Here is a 23,448-nt window from a genome sequence, read left to right as displayed (position 1 = left end):
CCCTTGGAAGAAGTACAATTGTGATGGAGAATAGTATACAGCTCTGTACTTTAGTTATTTTGATTCGCAAACCACCGCTTGTTCGACCTCCCACGCTCAAGGTGATTTTTAGATGTGATTTGTTTGTCCGAGTTGATTTTCAGATGTGATATTTTTGGAGCTGGGGCCTAGAGCAGAGCAAGCCGAAAGCATCACCAGTTTCGCCATTCATTCATTAATCAAGATCTCGTGATAAAGGCCCTGTTCGGAAACCCACCCATTCCAGGAATCTTGGGAGCGAGGAAAGTGCAGCTCCCTGAGTTTCAACTACAGCGCTGCCCGCTCCGGGAGCTGAGTTGCAGAGCGGAGCGATTCCGAATACTGCCAAAGTGTCTAAACCGCTCCAAATAAAAACATGTATTACTATTTCTCTACCTTATTATGAAGTAGACCACACATAGACAGGTTCTTCCATTAGGTACACATGTATAATTAGAGATTCTCCTTGTGGAAGTCAAACTTTGTGTTTGTATTGTGGGTGAAGTCTGCCGACAACTGCCGCAGCTGCGCCACAGGAACAGGCTCGCCACAGTAGAAAACCCCTGAAGCAGAATTAAATTAAGATGCGTTAGCAGACGATGATAATTAGTCACCAACATTTGTAGTACCAGATCAATGTGAAAATGGCAGCGAGAAGACGTACCGACACGTTGGTTCTCATGGTTGACTACGATACGCTTGAAGACGCTTGGCCAATTAGGCCTGGCAAAGTGGGTCTTGATGCTGGTTCCGAACAGAATATCGACTCCCTTCGTCGCATGGTTGAGTTCGTGGAGCATGACGATGAGTACAGAACGAGCATCGCCCTCCTAATACACGCTCGAGCAGTGGTTGTGGAGCTCAATCACTCCATCCTTATCCTTCTCAGGTACTAAAGTTGTAGTTTACCATTCATCAATGAACTATCCATTTTTAAGCTTGGCAGGATGGATCAGTATGCGCCTGGGAGACAAGGTTGGGGAGGACGGGAGGATGGGGTCTGCTCCGGCGGGCCTGGTTGTCTCTTTGGCCTTGTCCCTTGTTCTTGAGAGCCGGGGTTTGGTGGCTCTTCAGATCCTCGTAAGTTGAATCTTTAGCTAACTGATGGACACTTGAAGTTTGCAATGTGCCATTGAGGTCATCTATTCATTCACCTAGTATATCAAGTGTTTTTCTTAGAACAAATCAGTTTTTTAACCTGGTAGACGATTGGTGGTACAGAGGTCAAGTGTAAATTTATTGGCACTAACTAGTTGTTTAGTTTTGTACTGTTGAAATTGAAGCCCTCTTTTGTTTCAGGCTCTAAATGAATGCTTCTTCTGCAGCTTCAGCCTCTTCTGTTTTTATTTCTAGTGGTCCAAGATAATCGCTGGTTTTGTTATCTCTCTAAGATCGTTCATCGTTGCATGCCATCTTAGTTACTTTGTGCAGAACTATCTCTGAACTTTGCTCCTGCAATTGGACATATTACCACCCCTTGCCGTTCTACGTATTGTTAATTTTGCAATGTCGTGTACGGTGCAAGAAATGAGTTTTTCGTTCATGGATGTCATGTTTCATCTATTTTTCTGATGCTCCCTGTAGTGTACTGCTTGCAGTTGCAGAGACCCAATGTGCAGCTTTGTTGGTAGCTCATCCTTTCACATGGAAGAAAACTTCCTTTGGTTTCTGTCTACTGTACCAACCATTCATTGCATTTTGGTGCTTCTGATAGCCTCACTATTTCCTTCACCGGCCATTTTCACAATTGCTTCAGTCTCAGTGGTGGCCCTCAGAGGCCTTGGCATCTGATAATGATACGATTGGCGAAACCATGCAATTATGACAGATTCTTTTCACAATTACTTTCAGTTCCATGATTGACTGTCTCTGCCTCTTTACTGCAATCACTCACTGACACTGTCTTCTCTTCTGGAACTTCTGCTGCACATTCATCTGTAACACAGTTTTCTCACTGACAATGCCTTCTCTTCTCCTACGTAGGAACCTTCTGTTTCGCACGTTGAGAAAACCGAGCCATCTGCAGTACCCTGAATACGATAGCACTATAGAGTGACAGCGACAGACGCAGCATGGAGCAATTTCACATCCAGAACCTAACTAGTTTTACTCGTTTGAAAAGGTGTATAGCTTTTCATCGAGAATCTGAATGTGCTTCTTCAGAGTTCAGAATTGCTTCAGTCGCGGCGGTGGTCCTGTTAGGGATCTAGGCAATTTTCCGATTAAATTAATCCATGAATAAAACATGAGCATAATGTGGACATACTGATATTTGAACATATAACTATGCAATACTAGGCAAATCGTGGAATCACCTACAGAAATCGCTAGTACTATGCACATGGAAGTAAGTAGGAGAGGGATAAGCATATAGTACCCTCCAGTAGGCCAGTTGGCCGAAGCAGCAGCAGCGGCGGCGGCGGCCGCCTCTGAAGCAGCAGCGGCGGCAGCCTCATCGGCCACCCTCTTGGCGGCAGCAGCTTGTTCAGCTTCAGTAGACATGATGATGACGAGGACGACGCGGAAGAAGAGGAAGCAGACGATCGAAGTTGAGCAGTCGCGTACAAGACGCTCCCCAAAAACCTAATCGCCCCTCTCCCGTACAGGATCTCGAGAGGGCGAGGTTTCGGAGGCCTGCTCTCCCGCACACCGTGTACGCGGTGGACGGAATGGGATCACCGGAGGCAGCAACAGTGAAGGAAACGACTAGGCAGGTGCGCAGGGATTTGTGTACTGTATTTCAGAGAGGAGCGACCCCCTCCAATATATAGGCACGGACACACGGGCGGTTAGAAAAGAAACGTACATAATAAAGGCCATAAACGCCCGCAATGAAGGACTGGAAATGCCCGTACTTAAGACCACTTAATACAGGCATTTCAGCTCGTATTCATTCTCATTAACGGCCCGTAATTATCGTTTCATTCGCAACCAATTGTGTCTGTTTCTGCGCGACAAAAAGAAACTCGGCTCGGCGAGATTCCCGCAACCCGCGCCGCGTCGCGTCGCGACGAGGCGGGCGTGCGTGCGTCGGAGGAGGAGGAGCGCGCGTGTGGAGCTTCTCTTCCTTCTCACACTTCCACGTACTAGTGGTGGAAGAGCTCACCTTATATATTGGTGCTCATCTCTTCCAACTAGCAATGTGGGACTAAACTCCCACCACTTCCCTTGCCAAGCATGAATGGGCCCTTAGGGATTTTCTGAAATTGTTAAGTGGGCCTAAAGCCCACCCTATATTTCAACAATCCCCCACCAGATCCCAAAGGCCCATAAAATTGTCCTCTGTTTCCAACATTGTTTTGATATACCGGTATTTTCAGTGGAGACCTGTTAGGGTTGAACATCCACCTAGAACAGATAGCTACACTTCTTTACAACGAACAATGGACTATGCCTTGAATTGTCAGTTTGGCGTAAAGTAGTTTCACCAAATGTTTTACCAGTACTAGGCTGCCGAAGGATGACCCCTCGGGTGGAGCATATTAGTCACACTCCTGGCCTATTCATGAGCTTACTAGAGATCACCCTAATCTCATAGACTGTGACCAGCAGTCGGGCTCATATAGGTGTGTTCCTCCAAAGATCGCTCTGTAGGATAGCGTCTTGCTTATACAAGCTTTGGAACACATTAAGACAAAAGTCATCCTGCCATACAGTTTCTGAGAGTACTGCATCTCCAACGGAGTGGGTTAGTAAACTACTCTCCTCTGTTCACCACTAGCTTGTTTTCCCAGATCCTACTTCACGGGATCTCCGATCACGTAGGTTGGGTTACTACCATGGTAACTCATGTGGGTCTCATACCCATCTCCCTCGATGCATTTTCTATCACAACACGTGATAGCCCTTTGGTAAAGGGATCTGCCAGATTCTTAGCCGACTGGATATAATCCAATGCTATCACTCCGGAGTTTCTTAAATGTCTGACAGCTTTTAATCTCATTCTTATGAATTTGTTGGACTGCTTGTTGTTCTTTGAACTCTTTACCTTGACAATTACAGTTTGATTGTCACAGTTCATAAGAATAGCCGGTACTGGCTTTTCAACCACCGGCAAGTCCATCAAAAGATCTCGAAGCCATTCTGCTTCGACACTAGATGTGTCTAATGCTGTTAATTCTGCTTCCATTGTCGATCTTGTTAGGATCGTTTGCTTGCAAGACTTCCAGGAAACAGCACCACCTCCAAGGGTAAACACATAACCCGTTGTGGCTTTCATCTCATCAGCATCAGAGATCCAATTTGCATCACAATACCCTTCAAGTACAGATGGTTGTCCGGTATAGTGAAGTCCATAGTTCACAGTACCTTTCAAGTAGCGCATAATCCTCTCCACAGCACACCAATGCTCATCACCCGGATTAGAAACAAACCGGCTTAGTTTGCACACAGCAAACATGATGTCAGGTCTTGTGGCGCTAGCTAGATACATGAGTGAACCAATAATTTGAGAATATCTCAGCTGATCCTTAGCTGTGCCTTTATTCTTTCGAATCCGCACACTAGAATCATATGGGGTAGGAGAAATTTTGCAGTCTGAATATCCAAAACGACTCAGAATTTTCTCAACATAATGGGATTGCAGAAGCGTAATCCCATCCTCGTTATCTCTCAGTAGCCTGATATTCAAGATAACATCAGCCACACCAAGATCCTTCATCTCAAAATTCTGAGATAGAAATGACTTAATCTCCTCGATGACTTTGAGGTTAGTCCCAAGTATCAGTATGTCATCAACATACAAGCATAGTATTACTCCTTCGCCCCCACCATAGCGATAGTATACACATTTGTCAGCTTCGTTGACAACAAAGCCAGCAGATGTTAAAGTTGTATTGAACTTCTCATGCCACTGCTTAGGCGCCTGTTTCAGGCCACATAAAGATTTCAGTAACTTACACACCTTTCCTTCCTGACCATCTATCACAAAGCCATCGGGCTGTTGCATATAGATTTCCTCGTCTAGCTCTCCGTTTAGAAAAGCCGTCTTAACATCCATTTGATGGACAAGAAGACCATGCGAGGCCGCCAACGAGAGTAACACTCGAATGGTGGTCAGTCTGGCCACAGGCGAATAAGTATCAAAGAAATCTTCCTCTTCTTTCTGGGAATAGCCCTTGGCCACCAGTCTAGCCTTGTACTTTTCAACAGTACCATCAGGCCTAAGCTTCTTTTTAAACACCCACTTACATCCCAATGGTTTACAGCCATAGGGACGTTCAGTAATTTCCCATGTCCCGTTAGCCATGATGGAATCCATCTCGCTACGGACCGCTTCTTTCCAGTAGTCAGCATCTGAAGATGCATAGGCTTCTGAAATAGAAGTGGGAGTATCATCCACGAGGTACACGAGGAATTCACCACCAAAAGACTTTGCAGTCCTCTGTCTCTTACCCCTACCAAGGGTTTCCTCGTCATCCTCCTCAGAATTTTCATCAGGTGTTTGTTCATAATGTTCCATAGGAATGGCAGGCTCAGGAGTCTCCTCTGATTCCTGTCTAGAAGTGCTTGGCATATCTCTCATAGGAAAAATATCCTCAAAGAATGTAGCATCTTTAGACTCTATAATTGTACCGACCGTCACATCAGGTACCTCGGATTTCACTACTAGAAATCTATAGCCGACGCTATTCTTAGCGTAGCCCAGATTAACGCAATCCACCGTCTTTGGTCCAAGCTTACGCTTTTTGGGAATTGGCACATTGACTTTCGCCAAACAGCCCCATGTACGTAAGTATGAGAGTGTTGTTCTTCTCTTCTCCCACTGCTCGTAAGGAGTAATCTCATTGTCCTTTGTCGGAACTTTATTCAGGACATGACATGATGTCAGTATAGCCTCCCCCCACCATGCCTTGGATAAACCCGCTGTATCTAACATGGCGTTAACCAAGTCTGTTAGAGTACGATTTTTCCGTTCGGCAACCCCATTTGACTGGGGAGAATAGGGAGGCGTCCTCTCATGAATAATACCATGTTCCACACAAAAGGAATCAAACTCATTAGAGAAGTACTCTCCACCACGATCAGACCGGATTCGTTTAATCTTCTTTTCAAGTTGGTTCTCAACTTCTGCTTTATAGATTTTAAAGTAGTGTAGAGCCTCACTTTTAGTATTTAACAGATATACATAGCAAAATCTAGTGGAATCATCTATCAGCGTCATGAAGTATCTTTTTCCACCTTTAGTCAACACACCATTCATCTCACACAGATCAGAATGTATGAGTTCTAATGGTGCCAAGTGTCTCTCCTCCGCAGCTTTATGGGGCTTGCGAGGTTGCTTTGCTTGCACACACGAATGGCACTTAGAACCTTTGGCTAAAGTGAAATTTGGGATTAAATTTAGTTTTGCTAACCGTGTCATAGAACTGAAACCAATGTGACAAAGACGTGAATGCCAAACTTCTGTTTCATTAACATTCGAATGAATATTGTTCACGACTTTATTACAGAAATCAGCAAGGGAAAAACGGAACAGACCTCCGCATTCATAACCTTTTCCAACAAACAGTCCATATTTCGTAACAACTACTTTATTAGACTCAAAGACCAACTTAAATCCTTCTCTGCAAAGAAGGGAGCCACTAACTAGGTTCTTCTTGATTGCGGGGACATGCTGCACATTCTTGAGCTGCATGATCCTTCCCGAAGTAAACTTCAGATCGACCGTGCCAACACCATGAACAGAAGCACTCGCGCCGTTTCCCATCAGTACGGAGCCTTTCCTTGTGGCCTGATAAGAAGAAAACAATGAGATGTCAGCACACACATGAATATTTGCACCCGTGTCAATCCACCAATCGGTAGATTGACTTACTGAAAATACTGTAAATAGATTACCGTACCCAGATGCCCTACTTTCATTGTTGCTCACAATCATGTTGGCAGTCTTGGAGTCCTGCCCTGGCTTCTTAAACTTGTTTGGGCACTTGTTAGCCCAATGTTCATCCGAACCACAAGTGAAACAGCCACTCTTCTTCTTATCCTTCTTGAAGGTCTTGTTGCCCTTCTTCTTGAAGTTGGTATTCTGTTGGACACCCATCTTCCCTTTGGACTTGTGGAAGTTGAAGTTCTTCTGTACCACATTGGCAACTGAAGTCCCTTCTCCTTTTCCATGCGAGTCCTTTGCTCTCGAATTCTGCTCAACACTCAGATGACCGATGACATCCTCCACTGAGAATTCACGCCTCTGATGTTTCAGAGTGGTGGCAAAGTTTCTCCAGGAATTTGGCAGCTTAGCGATTATGCATCCCGCGACAAATTTGCCCGGTAATTCACACTTCAGGAGCTCAAGCTCTTTGGCGATGCATTGTATTTCATGAGCCTGTTCCAAAACAGAACGGTTTTCAACCATTCTGTAATCGTGGAACTGCTCAATAATATACATCTCGCTTGCAGCATCAGTTGCACCGAATTTAGATTCGAGTGCTTCCCACAAATCCTTGGCAACCCGCACATGTAAATATGCATCGACCAACTTATCTCCGATCACGCTCAGAACTGCTCCAACAAAGACGACAGTTGCCTCCCTGAACGCCTTCTCCTGATCAGGAGCAATCGTTCCAGTGGGAGTGACACTGGCGACCCAGAACACGTTCATCGCCGTGAGCCATAAGATGGTTTTGGTCTGCCAACGCTTAAAGTATGTCCCCGTAAACGGGGCAGGTTTCAGTGTAGCAGCAAAACCTTGAATAGAAAATTGCCTACACATTTTAGGTTTTTGGATTGTTAGGGATCTAGGCAATTTTCCGATTAAATTAATCCATGAATAAAACATGAGCATAATGTGGACATACTGATATTTGAACATATAACTATGCAATACTAGGCAAATCGTGGAATCACCTACAGAAATCGCTAGTACTATGCACATGGAAGTAAGTAGGAGAGGGATAAGCATATAGTACCCTCCAGTAGGCCAGTTGGCCGAAGCAGCAGCAGCGGCGGCGGCGGCCGCCTCTGAAGCAGCAGCGGCGGCAGCCTCATCGGCCACCCTCTTGGCGGCAGCAGCTTGTTCAGCTTCAGTAGACATGATGATGACGAGGACGACGCGGAAGAAGAGGAAGCAGACGATCGAAGTTGAGCAGTCGCGTACAAGACGCTCCCCAAAAACCTAATCGCCCCTCTCCCGTACAGGATCTCGAGAGGGCGAGGTTTCGGAGGCCTGCTCTCCCGCACACCGTGTACGCGGTGGACGGAATGGGATCACCGGAGGCAGCAACAGTGAAGGAAACGACTAGGCAGGTGCGCAGGGATTGTGTACTGTATTTCAGAGAGGAGCGACCCCCTCCAATATATAGGCACGGACACACGGGCGGTTAGAAAAGAAACGTACATAATAAAGGCCATAAACGCCCGCAATGAAGGACTGGAAATGCCCGTACTTAAGACCACTTAATACAGGCATTTCAGCTCGTATTCATTCTCATTAACGGCCCGTAATTATCGTTTCATTCGCAACCAATTGTGTCTGTTTCTGCGCGACAAAAAGAAACTCGGCTCGGCGAGATTCCCGAGGAGGAGGAGCGCGCGTGTGGAGCTTCTCTTCCTTCTCACACTTCCACGTACTAGTGGTGGAAGAGCTCACCTTATATATTGGTGCTCATCTCTTCCAACTAGCAATGTGGGACTAAACTCCCACCACTTCCCTTGCCAAGCATGAATGGGCCCTTAGGGATTTTCTGAAATTGTTAAGTGGGCCTAAAGCCCACCCTATATTTCAACAGGTCCTCCAGGAGGACTTGGCGAAATCATGCAATTCTGACAGATATTTTTTCCTGTGGAGTTGAGAAGAGCTGAAAAGCCAGAAAGAAACAGCCTCCAGTACCATGACTGACTGTAACAAGCACATGTGCCGAAGCATAGACAACATTTTTTTTTCTTACAGCAGAGACTTAATTTTCCCTCCTGTTGTCTTGTGACTATAACCTGTTGACCTCAGTGCTGAACCTGACGAAGTTTTACAATCTGCAGGTTATAGTTACAGGCCAAAAGAACTTCAAGAGGGTATTTTTACAAGAATATTCATGTGATGAGGTAGTCGACAGTGCAGTTTCAGTTTATTCTCTGTGCAAATGTTGGTTCACTGCACTCACTAACAGTGTCCTACCTGCACATTCAGAAGCACATTCAGATTCAGAAGACAGAGCCATCAGCAGTACCCATAAAAACCTCTGCTTCTCTTTTCCACCTACATAGGAACCTTCTGTTGTGCACCTTCAGAAAACAGAGACATCACAAGTACCCATGGATACGATAGCAATAAAGGGTAACGAAGATGACACAAGCACAAGAGCGGATATAGAGTGACAGTGACAGACAGAGAGACGGAGCAATTTCATATCCCTAACCTAACTGGCCTAACTAAATCATTGGATCTTTAGTGCTGCCAAAGAGAGCACAGTGGCGGTGGGCGCGAGAGCAAAGAGATAATTGACAGGACGACGAGAGAGGTTGAGCTAACCAGGTCGTGCTCGGTTCAGTTGAAAATGTCGAATGGCCTCGCATTACAGACACGCAAGCCCATCTGTCAAAAATATTGTCAAAACTTTCGCAAGCCCATCTGCCATAGGAATTCCTCTGCCATAACGTTTCCAAAGAGCATTCATACTTTTTGCAACAACTTGCCTAGAGAGCAACGTGTTTTAAACAGAGTTGCAAAGGCAGTAGTTATATTGATGGCTGTCGCTGACTGTGGTGGCTTTGAGCAATTTTCCAGTTTTAAAAGGTAGGAGTAGTAGTTTTGCATTGTGGACAAAATTACCTTAATTATTTGTCTTACATATTGGTAGTAGTTATTTTCTTATGGTATCCCCCAACAAATGTTAAATGCGGTCCGAATATAGCCGTTAAAAAAATGTTGTTAGTTACAAGATATAATTAAATATAGAAAATGAGCCTGTGTTATCTAGTCTCCTTGACCAGTCCTCTTCACAATTGCTTTAGTAGCGGTGGCGGCCGTCGAGGCTTTGGTATCTGCTAATGATGTGATTGACGAAATAATGCCATTCTGACATATTCTTTTCATGTAGAGATGAGGAGAGCTGAAAGCCAGAACCATCTTCCGATCCACTGATTGTAACCAATACTATAAGAGCACATGTGCCAAAGCATATTTTCAACATTTTTCTCTTAAAGAAGATACCTAACCCTTCCTGGTTTTTCTTCCTGTTTTCTTGCATTTCCAGAACCTAGCAAACCGGCCTAACTGCATTATTGACCCGTCAGCCCTGAATTAAGTGCAGCCCTGGAGTCTTCAGTGCAAAACTTCAAGAGATGTCTCAGGAGAATATTCATAGTGGCAGCTCTTGGATCAGCAACAAATTAAACGGCATGTCCCGATTATAGTGACATAGGATAGTTTTTCATTAATGTGGACAAATTTAGCATTTATTTGTCACGGATACTGCTAACCCCAACAAATGTTAGATGCGATTAGAGTGTTGCAAGAAGAATTTTTTTTCTGAATAATCATATGATCACTCGGAACATAGCCGTTAATAATACGTTATCAGTTACAAGATATTATCGAAAATTTAGAAGAAGGAACATGAAAATTAGCTTCTCTTCGCTAGTCCGTCGGTGCCGGAGATGCTCCTGGATCATCTTTGTTGGTAGCTACTCCCTCGTCCCATAATATAAGAGCATTTTTGACACTATAGCTAGATCATCCCTTCACATGGAAGCAAGTTCCTTTTGTTACCGTCTACTGATACTGTTACTGACCATTCATTGCATTTTGGTGCTTCTAATAGCCTTGCTATTACCTTCACCGGTCATTTTCACAGTTGCTTCAGTCTCGGTGGTGGCCCTCGAGGCCTTTGGCATCTGGTAATGATACGATTGGCGCGAAACCATGCAATTCTGACAGATTCTTTTCACAATTGCTTCCAGTTCCATGATTGATTGTAACAAGCACATGTGCTGGAGCATATTATCAGCATTTTTTACCTTTAAGCAGAGACCTAACTTTTCCATCATGTTTCCTTGCATTTTCAGAGCCCAGCTGGACCATTGATCCTCGGTGCTGAACCTGATTAAGTGTGCTGCCCTGCAGTCTTCAGTGCAAAACCTCAAGAGGATATCTTAGGAGAATATTCATGTGACGAGCTCCTCGGCACTGCATTCTGTTTACAACTGTTCCTCTGATTGTCAGTTCGTTCTCTGCATTCTTTACCGGAATCACTCACTCACTGACGTTGTCTTCTCTTCTCCTTGTTTGGAACCTATGCTGCACATTCTACTAGTATTCTCCAAAAGATATGTCTTGAAGTTTTGTCTACAGGCTGGTTTTTTTCCCCTAACAACTAAGCTAAGGCCCCTTTCGTAATCTCTCTGCTCCTCCACTCCGCAGAGTTGGTGGAGCTCGGTCTTCGCAGCTCTGTTAAAGTGAGGTCCGCTCCGGGAGCAGAGTTGAGAGAGCGGAGAAGAACCGAACGCTCCCTAAATAACTAGTGTTCTCCTAAAATGTCTCTCAACGCCTACTTGGTTGGTAGCCCATCCCTTCACGTGGAAGCAACTTCCCTTCGTTGCTGCCTACCGGCACTCGTACCATCAATCCATTGCATTCGGTGGTAGCCTTGCTATTTCCTTCACAATTGCTTCAGTGGCAATGGTGGCCCTCAAGGCCTTGGCAGCTGCTAATGATCCGATTGGCGAAACCATGAAACTCTGACAGATTCTTTTCCTGTGGACACGGGGAGAGCTGAAAGCCAGAAAGAAACAGCCTCCAATCCATCCATGATTGATTGCAACAAGCGCATGTGCCAAACGACACTACTGTCAGCATTTTCTCTCTGAAATTAGGTATCTAACCTAACCTAACTGGCCCAACTGCACCATTGACCCGATTAACTGCTGCCCTGAAACACCTCGTAAGGGTTACAGTCACAAGCGAAAAACTTGAGAGGATATTTAACAAGAATTTTCATGTGACCACCACTGTTTCCCGTGTGATTGTCAGGTTATTCTCTGAACCTTTACTGCAGTCTGTTCCCCGTGTGCGATTGTCCGCCACTGTTCTGAACATTCAGAAAAGCAGAGCCATGACAGCAATAAACAACAGGAAGACACACACGCACACGACAGCGACCGACGGACAGAGAGCCGGAGGGAGGGAGCGGGCGAGCTCATCTGATCTGCCAACCACCACCAGCGACCAGCAATTTGGATTGTTCGGTGAGGTGCGTGAGTTTGGTGGATCTGAATCGCTAAAGCTCCCATCTTTCCCCCACTCCCCCTCCACCAACGCCGGCAAGAAGAGCAGGGGAGGAGCACGCGGGGATCTCGAGTCGAGCTCCCTCCCTCCCATGGCCACCAGGGTCCTCGACACGCTCGCCGTCGCGGCGGAGGACGGCTGCGGGGGCAGCGGCGCCGCGCTGCCGCTCACCTTCTTCGACGTGCCCTGGATCTTCACCGGCCCCGTGGAGCGCGTCTTCTTCTACCCCTACCCGCACCCGCCCGAGCAGTTCCGGGCCGCCCTCCTGCCGCGCCTCGTCTCCTCCCTCTCCGCCGCGCTGGGCAAGTTCTACCCGCTCCTCGGCCGCGTCCGCCCCTGCCCGGACGGCGGCGGGTACGAGTTCTTCTTGCCCGCGGGAGGAGGGGGTGGCGGTGACACCGTCGAGCTCACCGTCGCCGAGAGCGAGGATGATTTCGACGAGCTCTCCGGCGACGGGCCCCGCGACGTCGCCCGGCTCTACTCGCTCGTGCCGCGGCTTCCGGTGGTTGAGGGGAGCGGGGACGGCGGGTTCGCGCTCGCCGCGGTCCAGGTGACCGTGTTCGCCGGGCGCGGGGTCGCCGTCGGCGTGTCGATCCACCACGTCGCCTGCGATGACTCCAGCTACATGCATTTCGTCAAGACCTGGGCCGGCCACTGCCGCCTGGCCTCTGGTGGGGAGGACGCCGGCGCCGCGCTGCCGCCCCCGCCTTTCCTGGACCGCGCGGTCATCGCGGACCCCCGAGGGCTTGCCGCCAGGACGCTCGACGAAATGCGGCAGCTGGCGGCCAACGGGCCTCCTCCTCCACCCCCGGCGCCGGTAGGCCCGCCGCCCAAGCTGGTCATTCGGTCGTTCACGCTGGCCCGCGGCTGCATCGACAAGCTGAAGCAGCGCGTGGCGGCCGACGCCAAGGACGCGACCACCCACTGCTCCGCGTTCACGGTGGCGTGCGCGTTCGCGTGGGCCTGCCTGGCGCGCTCCTGCTCCGCCGACGCCCCCTCCCCCGCCTCCGACGAGCGCGCGCACCTGCTCTTCTCGGTGGAGTGCCGGCGCCGCCTGTCCCCGCCGGTGCCGCAGGAGTACCTGGGCAACTGCCTGCGGCCCTGCTTCGTGGAGGTCAGCACGCGCGACCTGCTCGGCGCGGACGGGGTGACGGCCGCCGCCGCGGCGATCGGCGCGGCCATCCGGGCGCTGGACGGGGACGGCGTGCTGGCGGGCGCCGAGGGGTGGTTCCAGAAGATCCTGTCGCTGGTGCCGCGGCGGCCCATGTCCGTGGGCGGCTCGCCGCGGTACGGCGTGTACGACACCGACTTCGGGCTGGGGCGGCCGAGCAAGGTGGAGCTGGTGTCCATCGACAAGACCCCCGGCACGGTGTCGCTGGCCGAGGGCACCGACGGGCAGCGCGGCATCGAGGTCGGCGTGGCGCTGCCGGAGGCCGACATGGCGCGGTTCGCCGCATCCTTCTCCGACGGCCTGCAGCAGCTATGAGAAAGGGAGATGATCTTGCTGGTGGTCAGTCAGTGCAAGAACAAGATGAGATTATTGATCATATTGCAAAATTGCAATTGCTCCTATACTAGTACTACTATAATATAAAATGTATATTTGAGAGAATGGATGCTAAAATTACAATGAGGCTTTGTTAATGGGGGTAATTAGTTCTAGTAAGTGAGAAAATTAGTTGTGGTGAGTAAGAGAACAAGCAATTAATTCATCATTAGCAAGGCTAATCCACATCCACCCGGAAAAAAAAAGCTAAAAAAAAAGGCTCAATCATATCTACCACCAATAATGTTCGATGCGTGTCTGCATCATGCGATGGGATGAGCTATCTATCCATGGTGCATCACAGCTAGGCAAACCCAATGGGATCACCCCCGTTTACATGATCACATCCACTAGCAGGAATGTTCTTCTGTCGGTGCAATTTTTTTTTAAAGAATCAAATGTATTATAAAATTTCACAAAGTATCCCAAACATGATAGATATTACATCGAGATTCCGAGACCACCGAGCAACCACTACTCCCCTTAGGGAAGTTAGAAAGTTATTGTTCACGTGCCCCCTAAGGATCAGCGCCCTAGAGCCGCAGTCATCGCCGTTGAACTCTTGCGTAGATCTAACACCAAATCTCGCCACATGACAAGAAACTCTAATCTCACCGCTCCAAGAAGATGGCAAAAATCTACACCCGACTTTCATTAAAAAAAAAGTCTAAGTGGGTTGAATGGTTTTCCTTTATCAAGAGAGGTACACTTCCTTCCACAAATGTATATGAGCAGAGCAATAACCCTTTCAAACATAATTTTGTCGAATTTACACCTTTAAATATACAATACTTGATTAATATGCCCCTTAGTCTTTCGAACTAACGAGACATTGGTTTATGTGGTCATTTCATTGACCCTCCTTACATGGAGGAGACGTCCATGTGTGACCTCTCATTCTCTGCCATATGTGAAACCCTTTTCCTCTTGAGAAATAAGAGTTTAGGCACGACGGCTGCACGGGCATCCACTACCTCTCTCATCACCACCGCAAGTTTTCCACTGTCGATTGCATGAAGTTGCATGCTAGACTACTTGACTCTGAAGATCCTTGCGACCACTCGTAGGCACAATTAGTTGAGAAAATGGCACCCTTGTCAGACTTGATGACGTAAGTGATGACTTAGAGCTACAATAGGAAGACTTGAGGAAGAAAGGGGGTGTCTAGCCGGTCAAAATGAGGTCAAAGTACTAATCAACATCTACTTGGCTCAAAACCACCAAAAATGTATGGAAGAATAGCTTGAAAACCGACCAATGGGATGGTCTATTTGATACATTATTATACTTGAGAGTGTAAATTAGACCAAAATTCACTTCAAAGATTATCTTCCGCTAGGTACTTTCTTCTTCATTTTTCAAAGGAGCGAGCTTGGTGTCAATGATGATGAATAAAAGTCTGCTCCAATCAACAACCAAGAGAAGCAGTGCCTCACGGTAAGGAGCTCGTATCAAAAGCCTACAAGGCTTGATAGCTTAGATAACCAATTCCATCATGGTAGGTAGCACATGTGTCGAAACACATTGTCAACTTCTGAATTATGTGGAGAGTTGAATTTTCAACCTTATGACCCATATTTATGGCCTAATTAAGAAGAAAAGGCAATGTGAAAATTTCCGCCTTCGTCAAAACTAATGCAATTCTAATATCAACAATCGTAGCAATCATGTGTTGATGTTACATTATTGGCCACATGTGAAGATGTAAGACGTATTTGATCGAGAATGAACCAAGAAAACCAATGCCAACAATTCGATCACAATATCCACTTGAGAACATTAAATACTCCAGGCTCTATACTTCTCGGTTTGCGAAAACCATAATAATCCACTAGAAACCACGAGCAAGATGTATCTTATACCATATGCTTTAGATCTCAATACCAAGATGTTCAAGGATACTAACATATATGTGGCCTCGCACACATATATGTAGACACTATAATTCATGCAAATGCCACAAATTGTGCATAGGTATATAAGGCTTTTTTTTTTCTCAGACTTAAGATGGTTTAGTCTAACGGGAGATCTTTTAAAACAACATCTCGAATTAACACAATTTAAGCTATAAACCCCATTTTAAATGTAGCCAAATAAGCTTTATGTGATGAATATTAAGACTATATAAGAACAATATTGCATATTATTATTAAAGTAGAAATATTATGACATGGTTAATCAGGCTAACTAATAAAAAAGTTAAAGGACTGTAGAAAGAATTACCGATAAGTATAAAGTTTTATAATTTAATAATTTATTTATCGTCGCTGTTAATCACCATAGAGTTCTGGCACCAGCGTATATAGTGTTAAAGAACTAAAACATGAAGCTGCGGATAAAACCTTCTTCAGTCTGATCATTCTTCATCATTTGTAGTAGTATATTCTTCTATCCATCAAGGTATTGAGAACGAAGCTCTAAAACTCTTGCCACAACAACTTTATCTTTGCCCTCAAGAGCGGGAAAAGTAAAGAACCAAAGTGTATGCCAAACAGTCGAGTTACCATTTTCTCTCCTTAAATAGGTTATCTTTTTTTTGAAAAATTCAGTACCATTACAATTCAAATGGTCAGCAATCCATTGCAAAATTGGAATATAGGAATAATTAGACAAGCATGAGTTTTCAGAAGACTGTCAAGCTCATATTCTGAAACATACTCTTTTTGTTTGTCAGCTAATTTGCAATTGCCTTATTCCATCTAATAGTAGAGATTTTGTGCTTAAAATTACCGACATGAAATCTGTGAATTCTAGGCATTTTGATTATTGAGCACATATTGTATAAAAATTAAAAATAAAGTAAGGTGGTGACCAGCCATGCTTTGGAGAACACATGCACTAATTAGTATCACTAATAATTATATTATTTTGAAGTTAAGGTATTAAATAGTATGAGACTGAATTCATTAATACATTAACAAAAAGCAGTAAAATTCGTATTATCAAGTATAAGCCAGAAAAACCTAAAATAGTATAACAATTGAATAATGTTTCAAGCCATGGATCATGACCACATCGAAAAGAAAGAGAGAAATCCACTTATGGATTATCACAAAAAAATTACAACTACTTAGCTTAAGAAAATCAACCACCAGTCCCTGGATTATGACCCAAAAAGGTCTACAATAGCCATACTTGACAAATCATGCTTCACTCCTGGATAACACCATACCTACAAAATAAATTAACTCCTAACCGTAGTTATAACAGTTCAAGCTCAAGTTCCATCACATCTTAAAACAGAACAAAAACTAATAAACACCACATCTTACAAGCAACCACACAAAACACTACAACAGTTCATCTTTTATGCTTGGATTGTGTCTTATATCTACAACCACCACTCTTATATCAACTCAAGTTCAACCTCTGGCCTATGACCAAAAACAAAACTACCGAACACCAGGACTAAACAGTAAAATAGTACCACACAAGATCCATCTTATAACAACTCAAGTATAACTTCTAGTTCTAAACTAGAAGAGAACCACAACACTATCACCAGTGCATAAGTATATAGATGGAAGATTTAAGAATGTCTTCACAATTGTAGGGACATGTTTGCTCACTTCTCTAGCCCTATCCAAAACATCTTATAACATATCCATGCAAGGTTTATAAACAAAACTGTGAAGCACTAGAACAAAAATAGTTGACCTCGTACTTGTTGTAATGATTTGCCTTCAACCCTGCAGAACAACCACGGTATGTTAGTTCTCACCCGAACCTAAAAACACAAAAGAAACACAAAGCCAGGTGCAGTTGAGGAAACTATAAAATTGGAATAAAAATCAAACAGGGAACACCGGATTTGATGAACCTCAACCAAGTATCACAAACTTAAGTGCTATTCCTCTGAATTTGGTCGCCAAAACACAGCTGTCCGCTGCCAACAAAATCAGGAAACCTAACTATCATCGGAGAGGCTTTCAGGAACGGGTGAGAAGATGAAGAAGAACCAGAGCACCTACCGCCCCGAGACGCACGAACGAGGAAGGAATGACAGCTATGGGCTATTCCTCGGAACTTAGTCGCCAAACATCTTCTGTCAACAAAATTAGTACAAATCAACAAACCCTAAATACCATCTGAGAGCCTTGCAGGAAGGTGGAGGGGTGAGAAGATGAAGAAGAACCAGAACGCCTACCACCTCGAGACGAACAAAGGAGGAATGAATGACGCCGACAACGAATCGAGATGAAGAAGCAGAAGAATCAAGAGGACGGGTCGTGTGGCGAAGGAAGGAGAGCAAGTAAAAATGCTTGCACTAGTCGGGCTACAGTGGAGTCGGTCGAAAGAGGAAGAAAGAAGAAGAAAAAGGGTCGGCCCAGTTACGGGCGAAGTGTGTGCCCTGACAGGTTTGATGCAAAATGCGTCAAACAAGGTTTTCCCAAAGATCATCCGTACAGAATGTCCAAGTGGGCTGGATAGTTTTTCTTCCTTTTTTGAGAGGAAATGGGCGAAATCACTAGTTGAGGAGTAATCTCTCAAACCGTGCGAAAAATCTTAAATCGCTTTCATCGTTGGATTCCTCGCGTCGAGATTTTCAAAACTAGATCCCATGTTGATAGGTTTTTGACGAACTTTTTTTTCATGAAAAAACGGCCGAAAAACCGAACCTGGAGCAAGTTTTTTCCCTTTTCGAAAGAGGCACGCCCGTGCCTCTCACGAAATCACAACCGTGCCTTTCGCGGAAGAAAAAAAAAGAAGAGAAAACATGTTTTATTCCGTTTCCGAGGAGGCACGGCCGTGACTCCCGCAAAAACACACCCGTGCCTCTCACGGAAGCAAAACTGTGACTCTCGCGAAAGGAAAAAAACATAAAACACGTTTTTTCCGTTTTCGAGAGGCACGGCCGTGACTCTAGCGGAAGCTAAACCGTGACTCTCGCGAGACAGAAAACGCGTTTTTTTTTTGTTTCCGAGAGGCACGGCTGTAACTCTCGCGAAAGCACAACCATGCCTCTCGCGGAAGCAAAACCGTGACTCTCGTAAAAAAACAGAAAACACGTTTTTTTTCCGTTTCCAAGAAGCACGGCCGTGCTCGCGAAAGCAATACCGTGCCACTCGTGGAAGGAAAACCATGACTCTTGTGAAAGAAAAAAAAAAGAAAACACGTTTTTTCAAAAAAAAACCAAACCAAAACGCCGGAAAAAATTAGAAAAAAACCGTTTAAATAGTCGAAAACGCGTGCGGAAAAATAAAAATAAATCCAAAAGGAGCGCCCAGAGCGCGACACGTGGCGAATAGCTGAGAACGTGCCAAGTAACGCTGATCATTGCGAGGCACTCGAAGTAGCGCTCGTTAACTAGTGGCACCCGGAAACGGGCTGGATAGTAAATGATGATGAATAAAAGCCTGCCCCCTAGAACGGCCCAAAACCTAGTGCCCTAATCACGTTTAGGAGCTCGTATCGAAAGCCTAGAGCAGCCCAGCCCACTCCACCATCCCCTACCCATCCACTCCGCTCTAGCCCCGTCACCGCCGGCCACCGCCGCCGCAGCCGCCGCGATCGGTCGCCGTCCGCCATGGCGCTACGCAGAGCGGCCTCCCTCGTCCTCAGGCAGCGCCTCCGGACCCTCGCCCCCGCTCCCGCGCCCAAGCCCCTAAACCCTCTGCTCCCGCATCCCCGCCGCCACTACTCCCCGCGGCCGCCGCCCGCGCTCCCCGCGTCCGCCCGCGTCCTCGCGGAGGCGGCCGAGGAAGCGTTCGAGGCGGCCTCCACCACCACCGACCTCTTCGCCGCCTTCTCCCGCCTCGAGAACGCCGTCTCGCCCACCGACAAGCGGCTCGCCCTCGCCTGCCTCAAGCTCGGCCAGCACCTCGACTCCTCGGCCTCCGCCGACCCCTCCCGCGTCCTCGAGCTCGCGCTCCGCTCCGTCGGGATCCTCGAGGCCGGGGGCGCCAGGTCCTCCGGGGCGTCGTCGGACTCCGACGCCGTCTCGCTCGCCATGGCCCTCCACCTCGCCGGCTCCGCCTCCCTCGATCTCACCCGCTTCCACGATGCCCTCTCCTTCCTCTCCCGCTCCCTCCGCCTCCTCACCCCGCTTCTCCCGGCTAAAGACGCCGCCGTTGGGGATGAGGGCGGCGACTCCGATGCCGAAGGGTTCGACGTGAGGCCCGTGGCCCACGCTGTGCGGCTGCAGCTCGCCAACGTGAAGACGGCGCTGGGGAGGCGGGAGGAGGCGCTCGCCGACCTGCGCGCCAGCGTGGAGCTCAAGGAGTCCATCCTGCCGCCGGGCAGCCGGGAGCTCGGCGCGGCCTACCGGGACCTGGCGGAGGCGCACGCCTCCGTGCTTGACTTCAAGCAGGCGCTGCCCTTCTGCCAGAAGGCGCTGGAGCTGCACGAGTCGACGCTGGGCAAGAACTCGGTGGAGCTTGCGCACGACAGGCGGCTGCTCGGTGTGATATACACTGGCCTGGAGCAGCACGAACAGGCGCTCGAGCAGAATGAGATGTCCCAGAAAGTGATGAAGAAGTGGGGCGTGGCCGGCGCCGATCTCATTCATGCTGAGATTGACGCGGCAAACATCAAGATTGCGATGGGGAAGTTTGATGAGGCCATAAGGGTGCTAAAGGCTGTCGCTAAGAAGGTGGAGAAGGACAGCGATGCGCGAGCTCTAGTGTTCATATCGATGGCCAAGGCGCTCGCCAACCAGGAGAAGGTCGGGCACACCAAGAGGTGCTTGGAGATCGCTTGCGACATTCTAGAAAAGAAGGAAGTGTCTGAACCTGACAAGGTGGCCGAAGCGTATCTTGAAGTGTCCTCACTGTACGAGATGGTGAACGAATTTGACAAGGCAATATCTTTGATGAAGAGGAGTTTGGGGATGCTCGAGAGGATCCCTCAATCACAACACTTGGAGGGGAATGTCGCAGCTAAGATTGGATGGCTATTGCTTCTGACAGGGAAGGTGACCGAGTCCGTCCCATATTTGGAGGATGCAGTGGAGAGGATGAAAGAAAGTTTTGGGCCGAAGCATTATGGGGTAGGGTATGTGTATAACAACCTGGGGGCTGCGTACATGGAGATGGACCGCCCCCAGTCTGCTGCACAGATGTTTGCACTGGCAAAGGAAGTCATGGATGTTTCCTTAGGGCCTCACCATTCAGATACAATTGAGACCTGCCAGAGCCTCGCCAATGCATACAACACGATGGGAAGGTACTACCATTTCTGTTTACTTTTCTTTTCAAATGGGCGTTCACTCAAACAGGAACATGATTTCTTTCTTTTAGTCTGGCAGAAAATTCAATGGTTGTCTAAGATAATTTGCATGTTAATCTGCAAGTAGGTTTGTTTTTGCATATTCCTGCGTTTTAGCTAAGTTTACATGCTACCATGCAACAAATGCTAAGCTAAAGATTGTTGGCAAACACTGTAGAAGTACAGACTGTTGGGTGCTAGTACATAGGTAACATTAGAAGGAAAGAGGGGGGGGGGGGGGGGGGGGGGGGAGCTCTGCCAAATTCATTTAAGCAGAGGGAATACTGTACTAACTGAGATCAACCTGACAAAGAAGAAGAAAGGGGAACAACTAAACTAAGGCCATTATTCTCAAAACGCCTGCCCAAGGGCCTTGAGATCAGGACGGACCAATGCTACAACCGAGGACGACTCATTTTGAAAAATTATACGATTGCACTTCTTCCAAAGGTGCCAACCCACATAAACCACCGCCAAAACGTGATGTCTTCGCCAGGATTCTTTATAGCTCTGGAAGATTTTCACCACCAACTATTGACAGTGTTTGTATTCAAGGCGATCCCCGATACTCTCAACAGTGATAAAGCAAACATAAACAAACTTCCTTCACAAAAGGGCAATGAAGCATGAATTGAGCTGCCAATTCAATCACCTTTCCTTCAGCCCTCACAGTCACACAACTTCTTCAGATTGTTATTCTTGATATTGCCAATGAAATGAACGCTATATGCTGACCCAGCGGAGTATTGGGCGGTAGACTTCAGCTTGCAAGAGATAGTATCTGGGCTGTTAACTAACTGAATGGTATCTGGGCTGTGAACTAACTGAATGTTCTGCAGCATAGTTCATGGGCACCTAGCCCAGTGGCAAGAGCACGGCTGTGTGCCTTGGCAGACCCAAGTTCGAATCCTGTGGGCAGAATTTATTTCGGGTATTTAAAACTTGGTGTCTCACACCTTCCTTCTTAATAATAATGCCGCGGGGCTCCTCCCCTGTTGTTCTATTTTTTTTTCTTCTGCAGCATAGCCCAAATCTGAATAAAACAATCCATTTGAGTTTCGGAATTAATTCTATGAAGGTCTCTCATCCACTTCTCCTCCATAATCCCCTCTCTAACAGAAAAGTTCTTCCGAGCTGCCAGCATATAAAGATCAGGCCAAAATCTTTGAGAGCAGTTTGCTAAAAAAAAATTGTTTTTCTTCGAGTGCACCAACTTGTAGCCACCAGAATGAAGCCTGCACACCATTTTTAATCTCAATGTTGGTGCACACAGCAAAGAGCTGCTGATCAGTCTCATTGCAGGGAACAGTGAAACCCTTCCAAGGTCGATCCTCCTTGTCCCAACCATGTCAGACGCAATGCCCGGCTAAAGAAATCTAGGTTTTTGACACCCACACCACCACAAGATTTAGGAGAACACACTTTTTTCCAGTTAACCAAACATTTTACTCCATTAGCATTCTCATCCGCACACCAAAGGAAACTTCTCCTGATCTTGTCATTCTTCTTGATGATCCATTTAGAGGGAGGAAAAGCAGTGAAAATTACTAAGTGGTGAGGGCAGAAAGCACTGAATTGACGAGCTCCAAAGGTTCCTCCCTAGACATGAGCTTTCCTTTCCAGAGCTTTAACCTTCCACAGAATTCGTCCAATAAAGGGTGGCAATCAATCTTCCTAGGATTTCTGTAACCAAGGGGAAGCCCAGGGTACTTGCATGGCAGAGAGCCCATCTGACCTCCAAAGACCGAGAGGATATCACTCAAATCCAAACCATGCTAGCTAATTGGGTAAGCCACACATTTACCAAGGTTCACCTTCAAGTCTGAACACAACTCCAAAAAATTGCATGAACAAGGTGCGCATGCACCATAGTGGCGAGCTGGTATTATAACCACACAGTTGTATGCGGGGTGTTGTTTCCTCTTTAGCTGGAGTCTTGGGACTAATTGAGAAACGATGCTTCCCTGTAATGACTAATGGCAGTAATTTGTTATGCCTTTTGACTTTGAGTTGATCAGTACTATCCTCTTCTTTTTAAATGCAGCTATGCCCTGGCTATGGAGTTCCAAAAGCGAGTGATTGATTCATGGCGAAACCATGGTCCCAGTGGTGCGGACGAGCTCAGGGAAGCCATTCGTCTCTACGAGCAGATCAAGATAAAGGCCCTAGCATTCATGTCACCTGGTGTTGAAGCAATTGCGTTGCCTGAACCTCAGGAACAGGAAGTCGATTCTGATCCGGCGAAAATCGCACAACAGTAATTAGGAACTTCGCGTCGTGTACCCTTTTCTTTCCTCTATTTTGATGCCAGTTTGCTGTTCTGCAGTAGAAGAAATTTTGGCTGTAAATTTAGCGCAGGAGGTAGCCTCCTGTACCATCTAGCAGATCCGACATTCTATCTAAAGTAATCCAGACTTTATTTGGCAATGATGAAGAATAGGAACTTGGTTGAACTATTGGG

At 46.8% G+C, this 23,448-nt stretch overlaps 2 protein-coding genes across 2 annotated transcripts; both read left to right on the top strand.

Annotated features, from left to right (window-relative positions):
• The first annotated feature begins 12,047 nt into the window (after window positions 1–12,047).
• On the top strand, window positions 12,048–13,879 carry LOC123129041 (coumaroyl-CoA:anthocyanidin 3-O-glucoside-6''-O-coumaroyltransferase 2). Its single transcript, XM_044549181.1, has one exon. The coding sequence runs from the start codon at window positions 12,063–12,065 to the stop codon at window positions 13,719–13,721; it is 1,659 nt and encodes a 552-aa protein (XP_044405116.1). The 5' UTR covers window positions 12,048–12,062; the 3' UTR covers window positions 13,722–13,879.
• Window positions 13,880–19,206: 5,327 nt separating this feature from the next.
• LOC123129039 (protein KINESIN LIGHT CHAIN-RELATED 1) lies at window positions 19,207–23,443 on the top strand. Its single transcript, XM_044549178.1, has 2 exons — window positions 19,207–20,945; window positions 23,032–23,443. The coding sequence occupies exons 1-2, from the start codon at window positions 19,309–19,311 to the stop codon at window positions 23,246–23,248; spliced, it is 1,854 nt and encodes a 617-aa protein (XP_044405113.1). The 5' UTR covers window positions 19,207–19,308; the 3' UTR covers window positions 23,249–23,443.
• The last annotated feature ends 5 nt before the right edge of the window (window positions 23,444–23,448 follow it).

Source organism: Triticum aestivum, chromosome 6A (genome assembly GCF_018294505.1).
Source record: "Triticum aestivum cultivar Chinese Spring chromosome 6A, IWGSC CS RefSeq v2.1, whole genome shotgun sequence".
NCBI classification, from domain to species: Eukaryota; Viridiplantae; Streptophyta; class Magnoliopsida; order Poales; family Poaceae; genus Triticum; species Triticum aestivum.
Note: the sequence above shows the minus strand (reverse complement) of the source record. Positions and strands in the feature narration are given on the sequence as shown.

Excerpts from the sequence above, each read along its gene's own strand:
- LOC123129041 (XM_044549181.1), top strand. The coding sequence starts at position 12,063 with ATGACAGCAATAAACAACAGGAAGACACACACGCACACGACAGCGACC.
- LOC123129039 (XM_044549178.1), top strand. The coding sequence starts at position 19,309 with ATGGCGCTACGCAGAGCGGCCTCCCTCGTCCTCAGGCAGCGCCTCCGG. Across the intron at positions 20,946-23,031 it reads GCATACAACACGATGGGAAG|CTATGCCCTGGCTATGGAGT; the intron begins GTACTACCATTT and ends TTTTAAATGCAG.